The sequence below is a fragment of the Vombatus ursinus genome, unplaced genomic scaffold (genome assembly GCF_900497805.2).
Source record: "Vombatus ursinus unplaced genomic scaffold, bare-nosed wombat genome assembly UNPS02014812.1, whole genome shotgun sequence".
In the NCBI taxonomy this organism is placed as follows: Eukaryota; Metazoa; Chordata; class Mammalia; order Diprotodontia; family Vombatidae; genus Vombatus; species Vombatus ursinus.
The window spans coordinates 102207323-102230833 of NW_020954590.1; the positions used below are offsets into that span (position 1 = coordinate 102207323).

At 37.5% G+C, this 23511-nt stretch overlaps 1 protein-coding gene across 1 annotated transcript in view; it reads left to right on the top strand.

Annotated features, from left to right (window-relative positions):
* The window catches only part of LOC114054289 (cAMP-dependent protein kinase inhibitor alpha-like), a 74561-nt gene that overhangs the window by 48080 nt on the left and 2970 nt on the right, over nucleotides 1–23511 (top strand). The window contains exon 2 of the mRNA XM_027877486.1: nucleotides 23094–23271. Within this exon, the coding sequence (XP_027733287.1) occupies nucleotides 23094–23271 (178 nt within the window). The remainder of the gene's footprint in view (nucleotides 1–23093; nucleotides 23272–23511) is intronic.

Consider the following 23511-nt stretch of genomic DNA (forward strand, 5'->3'; position numbering starts at 1 on the left):
TGTTATAGGTGATGACCAAACACTCTCACTCGCTTACAATTTAATTTATTCATTGCTGTATGACCAAAATCAAGACAGACTAACATATTCCAAACGAACAATTTATTTAGACTTAAAAATAGAATTGTAAACAAGACCCTAATTCCTGTCACTCTTCCCTGTTGCAATCATCATCAACAGGTGTTCAGTCTAAATTTATCACAAATGTACGTTGCTAGTATGTTAAGATGAGTCCTTTAGTAATCCCATATGCACATTTGGATGATAACTTAGAAACAATATATTATTGCAAGAATACTGGATCTTGGAATTAGAGAACATAGGTTTGAATCCTGGCTCAGCTATTTACTATATGACCTTGTGATGATAATCATCTAACCTCTCCTTGCCTTAGTTTACTCATCTGCAAATTGTGCAGGTTAGGCTACATGATGGAAGTAGTTCCTACCAGATCTAAGTCATATGTTCCTATTATTTCCTGTTTTTCCTTTTTCAATTGGCTAGGTCATGTGAATTTGGCTTTCCAGGAGAATACAATAAACTAGTAAAAAGGTAACAACATTTGGGGGTTATGCTTCCAAACATTTCTGATAATTGACACATTTTTGACTTTCTGCTTTTATTATTATATTGGCATTTTTTTTCATTGAGATAGTAAATCTAACAAGACTCATTTTTCCTGTTTAGTGCAAGTGAATTGCAAGATCTTATATATTTGAGTTATTATTTTAAAACTAAAGGAGAATCTTACGAACATGGTAAGTGAGTCATCTCATTATAGCTCAAGCAAAGGGAATTTGAATAGAAATCCCAGTACTGACTGAAGTCAAAATTACTTTATCATTTTGAGTCTGCTATTGCATTTTAAATTAATCATGAAAATGTAAATGAGGATAAATACAAATAGGCATTTTTCACACCAAAAGAACACTTTATACAGAAAAAAAACCTTTTTTTGGCTTCTTCTTGCATCACTTTTTTTTCTTTTAAAGCCAGTTCTCATTTGAAACTCATTTCTGTCTCATTAAAGCTTTTGATGATATAATCTTAGTTTTCTCATTGATTTCATCACACCTCTCAATTGTGACAACTTACAAACATGCATAATAACTGTAGGAGTCTGTTAGGAAGGATGATAACCTGCAGAGAATACATAGGAAAAAAACAGATGGGGTGTGAAGGAAAAATAATGTTTACACTACAATTTTACTGCATCATGTTTACTTAGAAAGTTTGTACAGAATGTAAAAATTTTACTTTGGTCCAATGTTCAATGAAAATCTGATTTAAAACAAAATTTTATCCTAAGATAAAAAGCTCTGGTTCTAAACTGTATTAAGTGCATACTATGTGCTAGACACTAGTACATTTAGGGATACAAAAAACAAAACAGATAAAATGAGATCATCTATATTATTACTAATATTGTCCTACTAATTTCTGAAAAATGACCAGGACTTAAATGTATCAATTCAATTCAGCTGAACATATATTTATTAATTAATATGTTCAGGACATTCTTCTAGGAACTATGGGAAGGAAAACAAAGTCGTGAAACAATCGGTGCCCTCAAGGAACTCACCTTATCCTGGTAGTATACATTTAAGTAGATAAATAAATCATATATAACTTCAGGAGGGAGAACAGTAATTGGAATGCTTCAACTGACTCAAGTCAAAGGGTTAAGGAAGTAGGGGAATAATAATAGCTTCCACCTCTGGACCAGGAAAACATCCTGGTAGAAAGATATGTGAAAATAGCCCAATTTCTATATTATTGTTTCCCTACTTTCTGTTATTTTAGTTTGATTTTCCACAACTAGTATGTGATATTCTCTCATGTTATAGAAAGGAGATTTTACCTAACTATATAAAACCTAGAATTAAGTCCTGGAAGCTTTCTGATTGGCTCTTCTTGAATTCAGGTAGAGTCCTTAAAGCCAATGAGTAATTGACAAATGCAGTACAAGAATTATCTGCTACTTCGCTACCTCAAAGTTGTTGTGAAAATCAAGTGAAATAACATGTAAAACCTTTACAAACCTTAAGCCCTAAGTAAGTACTATCTTTTACTATTGTTATTTGAACCACATCAGGAAGGAGCTTCTGCCTCAATTCTTCCCACTCCCACCCATCCCTTTCCTTCCCCTGGTCACCTCTACCAGATTCTCTCAGACGCAACTTAATTCCACCATTAAATGCATTTCTTTGGAAATACACTCTAGAAGGAATAAAGCTTTAAGCTTTTATCAGCAATTATATCTAATACTTCCTTGAGCATTGTGCCTAGTGGGCCCCAGTATAGGTGATTCTTGTGTTTTGGAGTCAAGTATATGAGAGGGTGATCACTTCATCCCCACAGCCATCATTTTGGCAAATGAGAGGTTATACTGTACCACAAGGGTGTCCCAAAAGTCTTAGTGCAGTTTTAAGCTTTTAAGCTATTAAAGCTTTCAAATAAATAAAATTAATTAAATTTAGAATTAAGTAATTAATACATGAAAATATAAAAATAAGTAGTAAATTACATAAATAAAAGCTATTAAAGCTTAAAACTGTGCTGAGACTTTGGGACACCCTGTATATATGGTGGTTAGATACTGACAACAAAAAAAGGAAATAGTACTATGAATTGCTACTTAAAATATAAAGTAATGAGACTGATTTTTGGCAGGCTTCTTTAAAGGTATCATGAATACTGGAAAGGGTGGGAAGGGGGAGAGAATAAGCGCTTATATATCACCTACTATATACCAGACACTGTGCTAAGAGTTTTGTTTTGTTTTTTTACAAATATTATGTCATTTAATCCTCACAACAAACCTTCGAAGGAGGTACTGTCATCTCCATTTTGTAGTTGAGGAAACTAAATCAAAGAGATTGAGCAACTTGCCTAGTATCACGCATCTGGTAAGAATCTTAAGGTAGATTTGAACTTAGGTCTTTCTAACTCCAGGTCTAGTCTTCCATTCATCTTTCAAATAATCCCCATTTACCTTCTCTCCCCTGCCCTCTTTCTGCATCCTTTTCCATCTCTGCCTCAGTGTCCAAACTTTTCAGAAGTTTCTAAACTTCTAAATTAGGTATGCCAAAGTTTGGTCATCAGGACCCATTCTAATATGAAATCCAAGTATAGCCAACTACCCTACGCAAGGTTTCAGAAATGTCTGATTACAGCTTCACATCTCAAAATACTTTAAATATAGTGGCCCTGTATGTGTATGTATGAGGAGGCCTACCCATGTACTATCCACCTCTTCTCTAGAAAACTGAGGAAAATTCCCAGTGAGGTTGAAGTACTTGTAAGGGAACATCCTGGGGGAGAGGGAGAGAGAGATACACACAGGTGCAATAAGAGAAAGATTCCATTTTCCATTTTTAGCTGCTTGCCATTTTTGCTTGCTAAGCCTCACTCCTTAGTAATGAGGCATTTAAGAAAATACATTTGTAATTTGCCCAGTTTTTCATCCGTTTATCATTTTTAAACGGGCATTTTCTATGTTACTCAAGGATAGAATAACCCAGACCTGGCTTGGTTGTCTCATATAAGTAAAGGCCAGAAGGTAGTAATCGTAAGTATTCCAAGTGAACCACCTTTAGTGCCAGGTTTGCCAGCATCCTGGCGTGAGCTCAATAGCACAAGGCAAAAGGGTTACAGAAACCAGAAGTGAGATTAGCTTGTTTCTGTAATGAGGCAGATATTGACCCTACAGGTGCTATGTAAATGGATTTGTGTACAACGAAACTCCACTCTACCTAGCTTTTATCTATCCTGTTCTTTCTTTATCAGCTTTATTTCCAGAGTCATATTACAATCACAGATACTTTCCTACCAAGTCTCAGTGACACTTATGAAGTCAAATCTGTCTTTTGGAGCTAGGATCTCTCTAGTTCATCTTGTTTCTTGTACATCTTTGTTGCGTCTAGATGTAGGCTTTTGAAGACTTTGAAACGATAGGTTTTATTGCTGCATCATTTCTTGGATTTTTTTGTTTCCTGTCATTTTTTCTGAGCACCTGTGCTATTTTTCCTACATTGTAGTTTCTTTTCTCTATGATACTTGGTTTTGTTGATATACTTGGAAAATTTTCTCTTTCTTTTTCAGTTGAAACCCCTTTTTGAGTCAACTTTCAAGAATCCAGGCAAATCCTTTTTTCTTCTTTTTTTCAGTAGCCCTTTATTTTAGGTGCATGCCATTTCTGGTCAAGAGCCTGTCCTTCCTATATTTAAGCTGTGATCCAGAAATCCAAATCCTGTTCTTGGATATTATTTCATTTTATCAAATTCATCTTATCTTCTTGCTCACTTCCCAAAAGTGTCATTCTCTTCTAAAGCTTTTGTATTTCATTTAAAGCATTGCTGCAAATACCATGGATGTTCTTAAGGTTGTCATTTTCTTGCATAGGACTTCATAATCCTTTGCAATGATTTCTGATTCCTTCTGGCAGTATCATTTGTACCTGTGTAAATCACCAAAAAGCACTTAACCCCAATTGCCTAAAAATAATAATAATAATTTTTTGTGTAAAGTCAAATTTATATACTGAAAATTCACATCAAGTGAGGACCTTTGGCCGTTTGGATTCAGTCAAAGGGCTGCACTTTAGGACCTAGAGGGCCCACTCCTAGAGATTCCCCACTCCTGCTCTATAATGAAATAGGGAGAGGAATGCAATTTCAGTCAATCCATACGTATCAAAAGTTTACTATGTGCAGACTCTGTTAGGTCTTGCAGATACAAGTACGGAGAATGAAAAGATCCCTGCTCACTAACTTCTTTTCCAGTGGAAGAGATAGTGAGGACATAAGTATATACAACATAAATTAATACATGACAATAAATACAAATATATACAAAGTAGTTCAATACAAGATAGTTTTGGAGGGAGGGCAAAGATAAATTGTGATGTATCTCTGCAGCTAATTCAATAAACTGTTTCTCACTAATTTTAACACAAGATTTTATTTTTGCTATATGTTCATTTAGTTGCTGCCTAGAGGAGTTAAGAAAATACAGTATTTTGCATTATTTTCATTGTAATTCCATTAAGAGTTTTCTAGCCCTTACGCTGTGATTTATTCAATAGTAAAAACAAAAGAGTTCATTATTACTAAGCTTTTCTGTCACTGATTGTTTGCTCTGCAGCACTTTGGCAGAGGGTGAAAACTCAGATTCCCAAGGGCATTTCAGCTTATTTTCTTCCACGTGTATAGTTCCAGCCCAGAATTGCTTAAGGCATTATTTAATAAAAATGAGTAAAAAAAGAGGTGAAAGAGACTTCTGATTATAAATTCTAATATAAAGTCTAATTCCTTCACTACTGATTGACATCATTGTATATTGTATGTGAATTTCAGATCTTTAAGATACTTTGTCATTTATATGTTTGTCAAACAATTGTTAGGGATCAACGACTCAACAAAGGTCTTAACACTGAGATATACTTGGGAAAACTCTTGTCCATGAAGTTCTTTCATCTGAGCTCCCTTAATCTACTACAGGTTAGTTTAAAAGAACCAGTCACAAGATCTGAGTTCTGGTCCCTACTTTGTTATTAACTGATCACACGAAGTCCTGCACATCTGCCCAAGTGACCTAGGTCTAACCTTGTCGCTCTTGTCCGACAATGTTCATTGGCTTCCTATTTTCCATAAGATAAAATAGAAACTCCTCATATTAGTGTTGAAAGACATTCTCAGACTACTTCTGGTCTACTTTTCCAGTCTTAATTCATGTACCCTTCTTCACTTATTCAAACACCTGACTAAACTGTCTTACTTTATTGTTCTCTGCGCTTGCAATTCTGTCTCTCACCTCCATGCATTGTATAGGCTTTCCCATACTCCACCTTCACCTCCATCTCCTGGAATTCTTAGCTTTCCTTGGGGTTTAGCTTTGGTGCCATTCCCCATGCAAAGCCTTCTTGATACCTCTAGTTAGTTCTCTCTCCTTCTTAAGATTGCTTTCTCTTTCTTCACTGTTTACATGTTGTATAGTCTAGTGGCATGTAAGTTTCCTGAGTGCAGAAGTGGTTTTTCATTTTTTCTTTTGTGTCTCTATCACCTATCATGGTGCCTTGCCTGTGGAAGATACTTAATAAGTCCTTGCCTGAATGAATTTGGTCTCTCTTGGACCTCAGCTTCTTCACCTTTACAGATAAAATGACTGGATTATATTTGTTTTAAGTATATGTCACCTCTGTGTTTGTATTGCTATATACGTCTTTGCTTTTGTTCATAACGTTATTAATTTGAGTACATTACCTGAACAAAGAGACAGAGGTACGTGTAATAGGACTGTGGTGGCTGACACTGAGGGGGTGTTAGCTCTCTGGAGTCTAATTTCACAGCTCCCTTTAAAGGCTCTGACATCCTAGAAATAGGAGTTTCTATTAGAACATCTCTCCCAGAAGCACATTACTGATCTTCTTTGTTCTAAAGGCAGTACCTAAAATGACTGCAGATTCTTGGCTGTTGGTTTCATTGGCCAACGGAGCTTTTTGTCTGTGGGCCAGAAATGTTTTGTCTGTCAATGTATCTTTCCTAAGAGTATAGCTATCATGTTAGTTGCTCCTCAACTCATCCTTGGATTTTTACTTTTAGGACAAATTTCTTGACTCCCTTTTGAGAGCTATTTATCAATTAATGTAAAGTGAACAAAATGATTCTATGTGTTTGTAGAATTCATAGCGGCTAAAACTAGGGTATCTTCCATTGTATGCTTAAATGATTCCTTCTTTCTGGAGCAAAGCTTGTTGACTGATCAATAAGAGCTTTTAGTCTGAGCCCAGAAAATGAATTCAGGCTCATGCAAGCTCCTTAAAAGAAAGTTAGAAGTCTTAATATTGTCCAAAATAAAGTAATGTGCAAAAACACAGTTACAGCAATATATGTGAATGGGAGAAGGAAAAAAGGCATGCCGCTGGCATTTTGACAATTGAGGGAGTTGCTTAAATACAGTGTAGGGAACTGGCATCTACAAAGTAGATAAATCAGCAGTTGGGAAATATATACTAGAGATATGTAGAAAACACAGTCATAGCACCTGTTCCTCCCTTTGGCTGGGAAGAGCTATATTGGAAGGTTTTAATAAAGAATTTTCAACAGGCAATATTTAGAGTGAAATAAATGTTAACACACTAGGGGAGAATTGGAAATGCTTGCTGTCTTAGAGGATAAAGAGACAAAAAGGCTCAAGGATGTGTGCAGTTGTGTGTGCATGTTTTAAATTGATGACCTGTTTTTATCCTTAAAGAGAAAGAAAGCATTGCCTAATTTCAATTAAATACAGTATTGCATTATCTTGATGTGCAATTGAGAAATGTTCTTTATCACTGCTTGAAAAGAGTGCCAATTCCAAATAGATGTGTTCCGCCTCCATCCCACCCACTTCCATCTAGACCCAACTGGGTTTTTCCTCTCGTGTTTCATTTACTTACTTTTCTTTTATCATAGGAATGGAAAAGCAGAAGGAAGGGCGGGATGGGGGGGAAGGTGGGAGGGAAATTATTACAACTAAAGTCTTAGAGTTCTCAGAAAGAGGCATCAGTATCCAAAAGGGTGGTTGTGCTAGTTGCTTATCATTTATGCATGTAATAACATCCAGTTCTGGGAGAAGAGGTTTTGATTCTGTGCAAGTATTTCAACCTCAAGAGAGCAACTATTTGATTAATGTTCCTGTCAGAGTCAGTGTGTTAGAGAGATGGACAATTATGAAAATGTTGCATTTTCTTCTGATCACAGTATTCTGTGTTATACATTTATTCATTGACAGGTAGTACTTAAAAGTCCAAGTGGAATATGATGTTAACTTCTTTTAAAAGTCACCCCTCCTTTTACCTTCCCCCCAAAAACCTCTCTGGCTACATCTTGATGATGGGAGGTAGGAGAGAAGAGCATTTAAGGGAGGGAGAGGATGATGATTCTCCCGCGTGAGTCACCATGTCTGAGCAGCGTGGGTGGTAAAAGAAGACACGATGCATCTGTATAGTCTGAGGCTGGTTTTCAGCATACCCATACTGTGCCTTGTTGGGGCTAAGATAAAAAAAGAAATAATCAGAAATGTTGGAAGTGACATCACTGAGATTCTGGAACACAACCAAACAAATCCATGTAGTATTACTGGAACGTAGAATGGAGAGGTATGCTTCTAAATGTTCACAGGAAGGATCAGTATTTAGTGATAGGGAAGAACTAAATAATGCTTGTCAGTCAAATTACAAGGATAGGCTTTCCTCAGTAGAAGATATCAATTAAGGAAAATTCACCAAGTCAATGAAAACTAATGATTTTAGTATCTTCTTGTACACAATTGAGGAGGTGATTTAACTAGGAAACTGGCAGAGGAATTGTTGGAGAGCAAGTCCCTTAATCTCTTTTAACCTCTGTTTTATCTGTAAAATGAAGATAATACTAGCATCTCCCTCAAAAAAAGGTCATGAGGTTCAGATAAAATAATTTGCATGGTGCTTTACATTATCATTATTGTGGGGGGCTGCTAGGTGGCGCAGTGGATAGAGCACCGGCCCTGGATTCAGGAGGACCTGAGTTCAAATGTGGCCTCAGACACATAACACTTAACTAGCTGTGTGACCCTGGGCAAGTCACTTAACCCCCATTGCCCAACTAAAAAAACAAACAAAAATTAAAAAAAGATACATTATCATTATTATTATTCATGTGCATGTTATTTTCCCTGATAGATTGTAAGCTCTGGAGACAGGGACTATTTCATTTTTGTCATTATATTACTAGCACCTAAAGCAATGTTGGAATGTTTTTGGCACTTAAATGCTTGGTGGCTGATTGTTTTGTTAGATTATACCATTTTGTTACATCAGACTTGATTGTCATACTAGTTATTTACCACCAAAAGTATGTGACTCATTCTCTTGAAGAATTATTCTTTGGAACATCTCATTCTGGAAATCTTGGAGAAAGCGCAGTTGGCATTACAGAAATATACTTATAGTCGAGGTTTCAAGAAAGTGAGCCACATTCACTCTTCAAATGCTTCCTTTCCCCAGTATTTAAAAAAATTAAACCTCTGTTATGATTACATGCCTTACACAGAGTGCACACTTAACAAATGTATGTTTGAATTGAATTGAACGGCACAAGATCCTGGAGCTAGAAGAGTGCTGAAAAATGCTATCCTCTCTCCCTCCCCTCTCACTCCCCCTCAGATGTCAAGTGCTATTATTACAATATCTAAAGTATAGCCATGTTTAAATACAACTTGCTTTGTATTTATTTTGCATGTACTTATTTTAATAGAGGGGTTATTTGGTAATATTTATATTGATAGAGGCAGTCTATGGTAATGGATAGACTTTTGTCTCTTATGTGACCCCGGGCAAGTCACAATCTCTCAGAGCCACAGGCAACACTCAAAGCCTATAAATTGCTGAACAGATGCCAGCCTGAATTGTGAGAGGGATTTTCCTCACTGGGAGTGATTTGAAGTTCCCGCCATCTACCTATGTACCAGTGAAATTATAGACCTGTTCCTCTCAGAAATGTACAAGGCAATAACCAAGGTGTTGGAAACATAAAACAAAAAATAAGTTCCTTCCCTTGAGGAAATTAATATATTTCATTCCTTCTTTCTGTTCTAGAGTGTAGGAATTTCTCACAGGATGGGAAACTTCTTGATTGTACTTACAACTCTACTAACAACTCTCCATGTTTTGTGGTACAGTTTACAGTATTTAATAGAAAATTCCAATAATCCAAGGCTTCGAGTTATATGGAATGAACAATAGTCTCATTACTTCATGTTATATTCCAAATTCTAGACAAAGAATTAATTTGAAACAGTAGAAGCTATTTGTGTGTAATTTGAAGTCTTAGCTATCCACCTAGATATATGTCAAGCAGTTCAGAAGGTCATTATTTCATCTTCCTGAAAGACCTCAAAGACTTATAGCCTCCCATAACATATCCCTGACCACCATCCACAATCACTTCAGCATCTTTATTAAGATTCCTTGACCTCACATATCTTGAGTGGATGCTTTTTTTGCTCCATACCAACATATCCACACCTTGGATTTTGTTATAAGGTACAGCTCAAAATCTGCTATCTCTTGACTCACTCCTTCCCTATCTCCAAACACAACCTCCTTATCTTCCATTTTTCTAGTTCGTCTTGTCATACCCACAAGACTTACATAACATTCTTTTAGCGATGACTTCTTTCAGAGTGACTCTCTTCCTTCCAACTTTGCCCATTCCTTTTGCCATACCTTGGCTACACTGGATTTTTTCCATTTCCTAGACTACACATACAACTCTATGTTTCAGCATTCCATTTCCAGCCTCCTGGAATCTTATATTTCCATTGAACTTTGACTTAGCTTGTTTAGCCAATCCCCAGTCCTTGGCCGCCCCTATTATCCTCTCTCCCCATTTCTAGGATGCAAATCACTGCCAGAGTAAGATACTGTCCAGCAAAGAACTTGACCTTTACTGTTTCTTGCCATCAGACTTGAACTTGTATCTCAGTGATATTTATTGATTCTGTTGTCCTTAATAAGTTCCTGCTAGCCTTCCTTCTAGACTTTTTTTTTCTTTACAGTCCTAAATCTTTAGCCCCATCAAACACACACACACACACACACACACACACACACACACACAAGTCAGCAGATGACCTTGTCTCCTACTTTGCAGAGAAGGTTAAAACTCTACACTTTTCCTTTTGGACCTCTTTCCCTTTGGCACATTATTGTCTTCAAATCTATCCTTTCATCTCTTCCTCTGGTCTCAGAGAGAGGATTCACTGTCCCTCTCTAGAGCTAAACATTTTCTTATCTCCCCTGGGTCTTTATTCCCAGAATTAATATCTGTCTCTCTTTCTCTCTCTCTTTCTCTCTTTCTTTTTTCCTCCGTCTTCTTCTCTCCCTCTCCTTTCCTTTCTCTCTCTCTTCCTCCTTCACCTCCTTCTTTCTCACCCCTTTCATATCTTTCCATGTAATCTTTCCCTTTCATGTTTTAATATGCTCAAGGCTTCCCTCGAAATACCAGCATTCCCAGCTGTTACTCAATTTCTTTTCTTCCCTTTACTGCCAAACTCTTAAAATAGCTCTGCTGAACCCACAGCTTCTACTTCAATCCATCCATTCCCCTAATGACTCCTGAAATCTGGCTTCTGTCCCTACTACGTGATTAGAATCGCTCTCTCAGAGTTTGGCAATAACCTTTTGTTAGTGGTTAGGCTGCCCAAACTTATGTAGCCTGTACTGCAGATTGGCCAGTCGCTTCTTGAAAAATATTTTTCTCTCATGGCAAAATATTTTCCTGATTTTCTTTTCTCTTTAAATATACAGGCAACTATAAGACTGAGTCATTATATCTCACTGAGGTGACCAAGGAATGAGCCAGGTTGGCATCTTGATAGGAATCCAATCCAAGTACTGATACCATAGACCGAGTAATTGGCACTTCTTCCTGCGCTTAATTTAGCACTCCTGTGTTTATCTAGACTGTCTTAGTACTGCTTTCTTGAGCCTCACTACCTGAAGATGTGATTTGGTTCATCTTCTTGGTGGATTCCATTCTAGTTCCCAAACCATCCCTAGACCCAGCAAGCCCAGTATATGTTGTCCAGAACATAATCTGCATCCTAACCATTTTCCCCATATCTTGTTTACTAATTTCTCTTCCCTTTTTCCTCTATCTAAACTATGTATGATTCCCCAGGAATTCTTGACTCTTGCCTGCTTCTTCTTATATTTTCTTCCTTGTAGAGCTTATACACTCGCTTAGCTTTAACTATCTCTTCTATAGTATAAGTTCTAACTTTTCACCTATACTTCAACCACCAACTTGAATACAGACATCTCCACTAGGATATGGAATTTTCTAAGTTATCAAGTTAATTGATCTCCAGAAACAATAGCTTCCCTTTTGTAGAGGAAAGATTTGATAACCTTTAGCTTTATGAAGAAATGGTAAAATTTTGATGACAATTAACTATATGAAGAAATTAACACCATGGATAATTTCCTACTCTGGACCCATACTAATCTGATCTTAGCCTTATGTCCTCATGGCACAAAAGCATGATGACTGACCAGTCAGAAACAGAAAAGAGAGGCACCAAATACAAGTTTTAAACTAGGGGTTACAAGTAAATAGGTGATAAAAATGAATAATAATACACTGTTCATTTCTTTCTATCAGTATTCAACTGAATTCTGGGAAGGTCAAGGTGGCATAAGAATTCCTGCTATAGGGAAGGAAAGAAACAAGCTTCAGCAAATGAGCCCTTAAATCGGCTTTTTTAACTGGAGGGCAGCAGTGCTTACCGTGACAGCTCCAGCACCCAAATGAGCAGATGCCCTCTTCCTCCCATGCACACAGTGGATTGAGGACATATTGGTGCATGGTGATTCTTTCTTTTCATTGGAAGAATGAGTCAGCAGGGCAGGATGTGCTTTTAGCTTGGGTTAGTGATACTACTGTAAGCACCCACACGCAACATATCCGTACTCTGGCAAAGGACCCTTGGCCTTTAGTACTTCCTGCCTGGGGTCAAGCCTCACTGGCCATTAGCAAGCAGTGGAAATAGGTATACAAACTCGCCTATGTTAGATGGAGGATAGAGGCAGATAAGTGAGTGGGAAAAGATATCAGACTCCTTTACCTCCTGTTGCCAACATCCCAGGCTCTCAGGAGTAGCAACACACAGCCTGCTGATGCCGCCACATCCTGAAACCCAATAACACCCTAAACACAGAGACTGAAAACACAGAGGCATACAGCTGTTCTTTGTCCCCAGTGGAGAAAGAAGTATGACAAGCATCATTGTTTCCTTGTTGCTAAAGGACTCCAGGTGCTTTAAGCACTCTCCAGATTTGCCTCCGAAGGGCAGAGCCCCAATTACCTCACCCTAATTACAACCCTGGCTACATGCCATCCCTGGGGATGATTCTCAGTCCCTGGCTAGCATCTCCACCAACTTTCTTCCACTCGTGTCTAGAACTGCTTGCTGTCCTATTGGTAATATTATTGGCAGTTAATGCTTACATAACACTTAAAGGTTTACAAACTCTCTCCTCACAACCCTGTGAGATAAGCAATGCAAGTATTACTATCACCATCTAAATGTCTTTTTTTGCTTCAGAGGCCATTGTCCTTGCTTGATTTCCATGAAGCTGTCTTTAAGATCTGATTGTATCACTCCTTAATTCCTGGTTGCCTATAAGATCAAATGTAAACTCCATTGCCTAAGGGTTATGACATCAAAGCATGTGGAAATAATGCAGTAAACACTAAATTTGAAGTCAGAAGACCTATGTTCCAATCCTCTTTCTGTTTTTTACTACCTGTGTGTTCTTGGACACATTACTTACCCTTCAGGGCCTCAGTTTCTTCTAAAAAGAGAGTGGAACAAGATGAACTTCTGAGGCAGGCCTGCACGACCTGTGGCCCACAGGCACGCCAAAGGATTTTGGACAGCCCACAAAAAAATGTAGAAGATGTTGTACAGGCCTGCTGTAAGACTACTTCCCCCTCTAAAGGCAATAATGGTATAGTAGATAAGAGGGTATGACATGGAATCGGGAGTACCTAGCTTCAGAACCTACCTTGCACACTTATTAGCTGTGTGAAACTAAGCAAGTCACTTCCCCCTTTGGGGCTGCAGTTCCTCATTTGTAAAATGAAGGAGTTGGACCAGATGGCCTCTCAAGTTCTTTTCAGCTTAAAAATGTATAGAGGCCTATAATCCTCCATTATCCCAACCTTATTTCATAAGATTCCCCTTAAAGCACATTATAGCCAAAGTGGATTGTTAGCCATTCTGCCATCTCATCCTGAATTACCCTGCCTACAGACTCCCTCATGCTTGAAAAGTTCTCCTTCCTCATCTTGGCCTGTCGAAGTGCTTTCGCTTCACTCAAACTCTGCTCAGGTACTCTTTTCCTCCATTAATCCTTTCTCAGTCCCCCCACCTGAAAAATAATTTCTCTTTCCTCAGCTTTTCTCATAACACTTTGGATAACATCTTTGCCTCTTATCACATACAACCTTGCCTCGTACTTTTTTTTTGCACGTTCATTGTGTCTCCTTCACCCTCTCCTGTTAGACTATAAGCCACTTGAGGGCTGACTGTACTACATCTCTATTACCCCAGCTCCTAGCATGGCCCCTTGCCACATAGTAGAAGTTTAATTCAAACGAACTCCCAGGAAATTAGTCATTTTAGACACTGCATTTAACATCAACAAGAGAAAGAATCGTGTTTCTGGGAGAGTTGTTCTCAAAAAATTCATATACTGTCAGATTTCAGCACTCTTGGAGGAGGCTTAGCCATCTCAAACCCTCCCAGTGTTGGTCATTTGGAACTTCCAAAACATATTATGCAGCCCTTTGTCCCCTTGTTCAGATGATGTAATCACACTAATGAGTCTTTGTAGACCGTGACAAAAACCTAGATGATAGGGTACTAGAATAGGGATATAAGTGTAAAACAAATCTGCTGTTTGAGACCACTGATCTAGTCATCTGTAAAATGAGGGCAATGGACTGTTTGATCTCTTATGGCAGTTCCCTGGCAGTCCTAAAGTACTAAGTGTCTATAGTACTTAATGTTCTTTTAATGATAATGGTGATAAAGCCAGACTTCAGTTCTGACATCAGACCTGCCACTGACTGTGTGAGACATTGATCAAGTCGATAAACCTCACTCTGCTTTAGTTTCTTCATTTGTAATGTTCAAGTAATATTGCTTGTCACTTGCCGACCAGCAGTATTCTTTCTGCTAATTGACTGACCTGGCAGGGGTGTTGCAAGGATTAGCTGATCAATTATTTAAGAACTCTTTGAAATATTAAATAGATGATGTTAAAAAAAAAATCTTTAAAAGAGTGAGACATCAGGTAGCTCCATGAGTTTATCTGCTAAATAGGCCTTAAATAGATGATGGAAACTTTCAAAGAAAAGTGAGAAATAGTCCTCATTGAAGTGAATGTGAGAATTCTGGAATTTAAAAAATATCATTCTAAGATAATAATTGCATTAAACTATTTAACCTAGACTCATAGGATGTCACTACTATTGGGAACCTTGAGGATTAGCTAATCTAGCCTTTTCATTTTCCAGATGAGGAAATGGCCACCCCTAGTCATACAGCAAGGTATTGTTTCGATACTGCTGATACATCTGATAAGTATCATTTTCAGAGAAATGCAAAGATTGTCATGTGAATTAAATCCAAAGTTATTGAGCCATATACATGATAAGTACTAATAATCATAATTGACATTTATTCAAGATCAATATAAAACATTGTGATACAGCTGACCAAAAAGTTATTGCCATCTTAGTTGCAATCTTTTTGTTTTTATCCAGATCTGTGATTTTTTTGATATAGGCATAAAAATTCTCTTCACTAATGGAATTAACAGTTTCTCTATTACATTAATAGAAGTATTCAGTCTTCTATTTCTGTGACTTTGCACAGGCTACCCCCATGCCTGAAATGCATTTTCCCTTCACCCATTTCCTCTTAGGATTCTTAGCTTCCTTTAAAACTCAACTCATGTTCCACTTCTTTGGAGAAGAAAGACTTTTCCTTAATGATTCCTCCTTAGTTATTAGTTCTTTCTCCTTTCTTTTCAAATTATCATATGTATACTTATCTGTGTTAATGTGGTATCTGCCCTTTCTAATATAAACCAATGCAGGGGCTGGATTTCCTTTTGTCCTTGTGTAAGGCATAATGCTAGCCAGTAGAGATATAAAATAGGTGCTTAAAAAACGCTTGGATTGTATGGGATAAAATTAGACCTGAGATTACAACCAATTCTAAGATCCTTTGATATTTTCACAGTGAAAGAAGAAAGTGGGGTATCTTTTTTAATGACCATCTTTGTCTTATAAATAAAAATTCTTTATATAGTGTAGAGAGTAGTAGACTCGGAGTAAGAGACTTGAATTATGGGTCTTGGCTCTGCAGCTAACTCCTAATTATGTTACACTAGCTTTTTGCTAGTAGTTAAGTCATTTCTTTGTTCCTCAGTTTCCTTATTTATAAAATAAAAGAACTAGACTAGATTATCTCTAAAGTCCTAATTAAAGCATTTTGTGCTCTGAAGATCAAGACATTTGTGTGTTAGTTTAAGGGTACCAGAGCAAAGAGTGTTGATGTGAATGTAGTCAGAGAAGTACGTCTGTTAGAGCTGGGCAGTTCTTTGCTGAAGTGAGGTTTGGAGTCCTCTTGGATATGTTAGCTCTTGAGATAACATACTATGCCAGAAAGACATCAAGACCTAGAGACATGAGATGGAGTTTTGAGTTCCAGCTCCACTTTCTAGCTTTGTGATCTTTGACAAATCACTTCATCTCTCTAAAATTGTTTCCATAACTGTAAAAGGTTAATAATAATAGCTTCCCCAATCCTCACAGAGTTGCTATAATGATTAAACAAGTTATGAATATAAAACTCTTTGTATTATCAACTACTATACAAATGGCAGGTATTTGTCGTTATTGTTGTTGTTTTATGGGCCCAAGCTTACATTTGTAAGATTTTAGCTCCTTTAGAAAGAGAGAATTAACTTGTCTTGAGTCATATGGAATATAAAGTTCCTGAAAGTAAGTGAGATCCAACATAAGTACACTGAGCCAAGTCTTAAAAGAGGTAATGGTTATTCATTAATTGATAGGAAGAGCAGGAGAGAATATGATGTATGGGAGACAGCATGAGCAAAGTCATGAGGGGCCCAGTTGGTGAGTAATGAGAGAAGATGGAGAACTATTTATCTGTGCCAAGTACTGGCACTTTTCATAACTTAAATATTTTAAAAGTCTAGGCAGAGTCAGGGGTAAAAAGCATATTGACATTTTTTTTTAATTGGGGGAGAGGGGAGGCACCAATTATAGGTATCTGAGTATCTACAGAAAATCTCCCCACAAAGAATTCTAGAAGAGAGTCAAGTTGTCGTCATTAGAATTTTATGGCAGCAGATTCTACTTAAAGAGGCTTATTATTAGCTGAGATGTTGACATCTTTTTGCTAGGCAAAAGTTTTCTAAAGGGATTTATCTACCCTGTATTCATACTCGTTGGAGCCTCATTGTGACACAAATCATGTGAGGAGGGAGACATTCAAGTATAGGTTGGATTGCTACCAGGGATGATTCCTACTTTTGTTAAGGATTGGGCTAGATGATCTCTGGGATCTCTCTCAGCTTTTGGATCCTGTAATTCTATTCTGGTTTCTGATTCTACAAGACATTTCCAATGAGTACTTTGATAATCACCCATTTTTTATTTCACACCATTTTCATTTATTGCCTATAAAATATTATACGGATTTGGCATTCTAAAAAAGAGTTATATTGAATTCTAGATCAATAAATGTTGTGTCCCTACTAAGTGCAAGGCAAGACCAAGCAACAAACAAGGTAAATTCTTCAAAGATTACCTACAATGAGAAAATAATTAATAGGACTTCATCAAGTAAGGATTGGGAACAATACATTGGCAAATATAGTAATGGGGCAGGAGAGTTTTTGTTGATCAAAAGGCATGACACTTATTACAGAAACTTTTAATGCAGGCTGGTTGCATTCTATCCATTCCTTCTAAGTGCGTGTCTCATTTCATTTGTTTCCATTTCTGAAGCAGAATTAGCCTGTCATCCAATCAGCATTTAGCATATGACCAGTTGTCACTACAGTAACTCTTTTTAGAATGTTCATAGGCCTGAAGGTCTTGGAGATATCTATGCCAAAATGCTCAACATGCTATATTTAGGAGACAAGTGTACAGGCTTCCTTTTTCCTAGCTTCTTTTGACAATACTAATATATAGATACTGCTAATCCAAACCTTAGCTGTCCTCTAAGCTAACTGAAGTAAGGGTCTGAGGAAGGGATAGACTGGTTAAGGATTGGATAGGAATTATGAAGACAAGACAAAAAATTCCTCATAAAACGGAAGGAGACTCCTGAACAACACAGATTCTCAGGTTGGTTCATGGGACTTGGGGGGGGGTGGTGCAGGACAACTTAATAGAATGAAAACAGGAGTTTAAGGAGTTTTTTTTTTAATCTTGAATTTTAATCAGAGTTTTAGATTGTAATTTGGGGAGATTTGTGATTTATGAAAAATTGCATCCAAAATAGTTTTATTTTTAAAGAATCAAGTTTTTCTCTTTTCTATCAGACTAAATACTTATATATAATCTTTTCTATCTCATGTACAAAATAAATGTGTTTAAACATTGTTTCCATTTTAAGATGTATTTAGACTTCATTTTTCAGTTAGATAATCAAATGGAAAGATTTGATATGTATTTAGCATATAAATTTAACTTCATTTACCTAAATGCATCCTTATTAGGTTCTTTATATGGGGTACTGAAATCTGTCCATTGCTACTCTTAAAATGAAACCTCTAAATTTTCCTTTAGCTCAACCTATTTATTGCACTCCTTTGGTTTCATTGAATATAGTATTTATTGTTTTGTGAAACCAACAGGAAATGAATCTCTTAAGGCTCTTTTTATACCTACGTACTTGCAGTCCACCTTCCAAATACACAGTTGGAGCCACTCTTATACCAGGATCTCTAGTGATCGTGCATTTGACTAAAAGAACTGGGACTTATCTCTTTGACTAAAAATTAAATGGAATAGTTTGGAAAGTACTATTACCACGTATATCAAACCCACCATAAACTTAGGAGAAAAAGATACATAAAAAAACTGAACAATAATGAAGTCATTTTAGGGTACACTTCACTGAGGGGAATGGGAAAGAGAAGTGACCACCCAGAAAGCTATCAGTAAGGTAAATACTGGTCCAATAATTGATATGTTTTGCCTATGAGAGGAGATGAAAAGGAAAGTTAACTGTGTGTTGTTCATAGCAACACAAATTTGGCTGTGTCTATCCCTCCAGTTCATTCACAGTAGAACGTGATTGGAAGAGATTCATCACTATGTTGCATAAAAAAAGTGTGTTGGGGGTGGTCTGTGCTCTGAAACCAAATATGAATGTTTGGCTTATCCATTCTGATTCGTTTCTTCCCCCATTCACACGGATAATGCTAATTTATGTGGCATCAACCATTCTGTGTCACCAGCTAGTTCATTGCTCATGTAGGCAAAGCACATGAAAGTTATGTTTAGAATTTAATCCCAGCTTCTGTGAATGTGAAGATGTGGGAGGAATGCACAAAGAAAAAGTTTGAGGACTGTGGGGTTTTTTGTTTTGTTTATCATTTATTTATTTAGAATAGAGTGAAGGTCTCAAAAGGCACATTAGAACAAATGTAGGAGAATTAAAGGAAAAGGGTGAGGGACCAGTTTATCAGGCTACCCAACCAATGCCCCTCCCCAGTTCCATTTAATTTGAGTTTGGATTGGACTCGGCCTTACAGCTGCCACATTCTCTACTTACCCTTACATACCCAAACATATTTGCCTCAGAAGAAGTTACAGCTAGTTATAGAGCTGATTCTTGGCCAAAGAAACTATGTAGTTGTAGGTAATTTTGAGACTTGTCATTGTCCCAAGCTTTCTTCCATATATTCTTTTTTCTTTACCTCAGTCTATAATTCTAAGTTCCTTTACCTGTTTCATAATCATCTTTTAATTCAGATACAAGGGGTGTTCACTTGGTTTGGGGGTGATGTGAAATGCCAAGTACACAGAAGAAACAACGGTGACATTTTACATTAAGGAGATTGAGTTAGAAGCAGGTGTTCTCGGTTATGACTTGGGTATTTGGGGGCTAAAAATTATGTAAGTCAGTGAGAAGAGAGTAATTTGCATTTTTGCTTTTTTTGGGGCACAAAGTTGTAGAAATGGGGGCAGGATGTGACTAATGCCAGTGTGTCCTGATGGAGTCATTCACACCATTATGCTTAGAGAATTCATTTAGAGTTGGGGCTGTGAATTGTGTGTGTTGAGTGGGCATGCACGTTTATAATATTTGGTCAAACTTGTGATTTCATCAGTATAAGGGGCTCCTGGCAAGGGAGATCAACACCTGCCCTGCAACTTCATTGTGCTGAGGAGTTGCTTAAGGCAGGACTTGAATCCAGGTCCTCCTGACTCTGAAACAAGCACTCCATCCACTATGCCTAATTGGTCCCAGTCCAGCCCTCACAGACATCATCAAGGGAAGCAACTTCTATAGAGAAGAGGCCAGCCATCCCCCCCCCAACTTCCAAACAACAGGAGAGGATAGCCAGCTTAGCTGAATCAACAAGCATCTTGATGGAGACATGGGAAGCAGCATGTGCCAGACAAGTCAAACCATCACCACCATTTTGACCGCCATCTCCCCAAGGATCTTGATGGGGACAGACAAGGACCCTGAGAGTAGGGGCCTTGGGAATATCAGTACTTCCAGACCAGTAACCCCAGCCATCATCCTGAGAAGCAGCCTCAGTGGAGATGTATCCTGCAGGCCCTAGAGTCACAGCTACTAGAAACCCAGAAAAGAAAGTTCTTTCCATCAAAGTCCTTGGTGCTGTCTTATGGTTCCAGATTAGCAACTAATCTGATTTTATCAGTGCAAATGACATCAAGGGAGAGACATTAACATCTGCTTTGTCACTGGACTTGAGGACTATGAGACATTTCTGACTGATTTGGAGCTGAAACCTTCCATATATGTTTTCCCCTTCACTAGAATGTAAGCTCCTTGAGAGCAGAGACTATCCTTACTTTTCGTATCCCCAGAGCTTAATACAATGCTTTTGCACATATTCATCACGTTAAGTACTTAATAAATGCTTTATTCATTCATTTTATGAGAAAGGATCAAGTTTTTTGGTATTAATTTTTCTCACACTTTTGAGGTGTCTCTTTCAGAATGTAACATTTCCTAAATGATGCTACTGAAGCTAGTGCATTACAATAAAGTATAATGAATGGAAAACACTGGACATGGGTCCAACCTGGGTTCTAAACTCAGCTCTACCTCTACCTCATTGTGTCTGGCTTTGGTTAAACCAACTTACCTCTTTGAGCCTCAGTTTTGTTCATTTGAAAAACAGGAAAGTTGGATAAGATGATCTTAAAAGTTTCTTCCTGTGCTGCTAATATAGTTCAAGATGAGATGGGAAAGAAGCTGAATGAGATGATCTTGAGGTTCTTTCCTGTGCTAAAATTTGATCTCGACATGTGATGGGGAATTGTGGTGCAGTATGAAAGGTGCTAGTTTGGAGTTCAAATTATGGCTGTGCTTAACATGTTTGTTTGTTATTGTTAAGTCGTTTTTCAGTTGTGTCTGAATTTCTGTGATCCCATTTGGGATTTTCTTGGCAGAGATAATGGGGTGGTTTGTCATTTCTTTCTCTAGCTCATTTTACGGATGAAAAATTTTGGTAGGCAGAGTTAAATGACTTGCCTAGGGTCACACAGCCCAAATTTGAATTCAGGAAAATGAGTCTTCCTGACCCCAGGCCTGGCATTCCATCCATTGAGCCACCTAGTTTGGCACATAGTAGATACCTAATAAATGCTAATCAGCTGACTGACTACTTCTTACCTCTATGATATTAGGTTCCCTTAGCCTAATAAGAGGCCTGGGTTTAGATGACCTCTGAGGCACCTTCCAGCTCTAGATATACGATTTCTTTTTAGAATTTTGTCCTTCAGATATACCACATGAATATACACCAAGATAGCTTTCTAATTTCTATACCCTCTCTTGCAGTTTAATTCATTTACCCTTAACGAACATGTTTTCCTTCTTTCTACTACATACTGGGATGATGTGAAATGCCAAGAAATCTTACTATCACCATATAAAATGATAAAGTAGCTACAGAAATAACACTGGTCTATGAGCTCAGGACCAGTAGGCAAGAGCAGAACTAATGGGGGGAAAATCCCTAAGAAACAAGTTTCACCTCTGATTCTCACTACTTAGTGACTTTGGGAAAATCACTTAATCTCCTTGGGTCTCAGTTTCCTTGTTTATGAAATAAGGAGATTGGACTTGATGGCTTCAGAGGGCCCTTCCAGCTACAGTCCTATGATCCTGTAATTTACTACTGTTCCTTTCCCTTCCTAGTGTTCCTGAGAGCGTTGGTGTAAGAAACCTATTGCGTTTGCCTCAGGTATACATTTGTGGTCTCGGAAACTCAAATTTAGTGTATATTTATTAAACCTGTACTGTATGCAAGTTATTGTGCTATTATGCCTGGGAATACAGTGATAAAAATGTTATTTTATATTGTAAGTTAGTAATAAAAGTATTCTTGATATTCACTCGAGTGAACAAATCACAAATCAGAAGAACGAGGCTTACACCCTTACCCAAATCCTAAGATAGAAAGTACATTGTTTAATTGGTTTAATGCGTGGGTCAGCAAACTACAATGTACCAAGGGCTTTTTGCCTATTTTTGTACAGCCCTGGAGGCAAGAATGATTCTTACATTTTTTAATACAATAAAACTTTATTTAAATTAAAAAAAAAAAAACACTCTTAGCCAGAGGGCCTACGAAAAGGAAGCCAGCTAGATTTGACCTAGAGGTTGAGTTTTGTTGACCCCCTGGTTTAGTGGAAAGAGCATCAGGATGAAAATCAGGAGACCTAGAATGTAATACTGGTTCTACTACTAACTCTATGGCAGGTATCATTGTCTCCATTTTACTTACATATGAGGAAATCTGAAGCTCCAAGAGGTTAAAGGATTTCTCTGAAATCATAGTGTTGGTAAACATGAAAACTGCCATTGTAACCGAAGTCTTCCGATTCCAAGTCCAGTGACATTTCTACCACATCCTATTACTTTTTTCTCAAAAAAAAATAATAGATATTACTTTGAAAATTTTGTGCATTTTTTTCCCTTAGAATCATAAGATTTAGAGCTGGAGGGGAACTTAGAGAACATCTAGTCCATTTTATAGGTAAGGAAACTGAGGTCAGAGAGGAAGTCAAAAGTTTTATGATCTAATCATTCAATCCTTAGCAAAAAGGCCAAATTTGCAAGCAGCTTTTAAGTCTTACAACAGACTTAAAATAAGAAGAATTTTTTTAGCTAATGTTGCTGTAGGACAGTAGTTGAACATGTGACTGCCTTTTATGTACTCACCTCATCTTCACTGTTGTCTTCTATAGGCACTGCTATGTGGATATTTGTTAGCAATGACGGATGTGGAAACTACGTATGCAGATTTTATTGCTTCAGGAAGAACCGGTAGAAGGAATGCCATCCACGATATCATCGTGACTTCTTCGACCACCAACACCTCTGATGTGTCCCTCAAGCTATCGGACCTTGATATCAACAAGCCTGGTGAGTGGTGTGTGTGTGTGTGTGTGTGTGTGTGTGTGTGTGTGTGTGTGTGCGCTTTTGGGAGGAAGAGAATCTTTTCTGGAGGTTGGGGAGTTGAGGAATTTGGTAATGGTCATCGTCAGGCCAGCTCAGATACATGTTTGTTCATGGGATAATTGAAATATGCCTCATAGGACTTTGTTGAATGTGAAAAGCAACATGTGAACATAACCTTGGATGAAAGAGTTCTGTTTGTGTTTT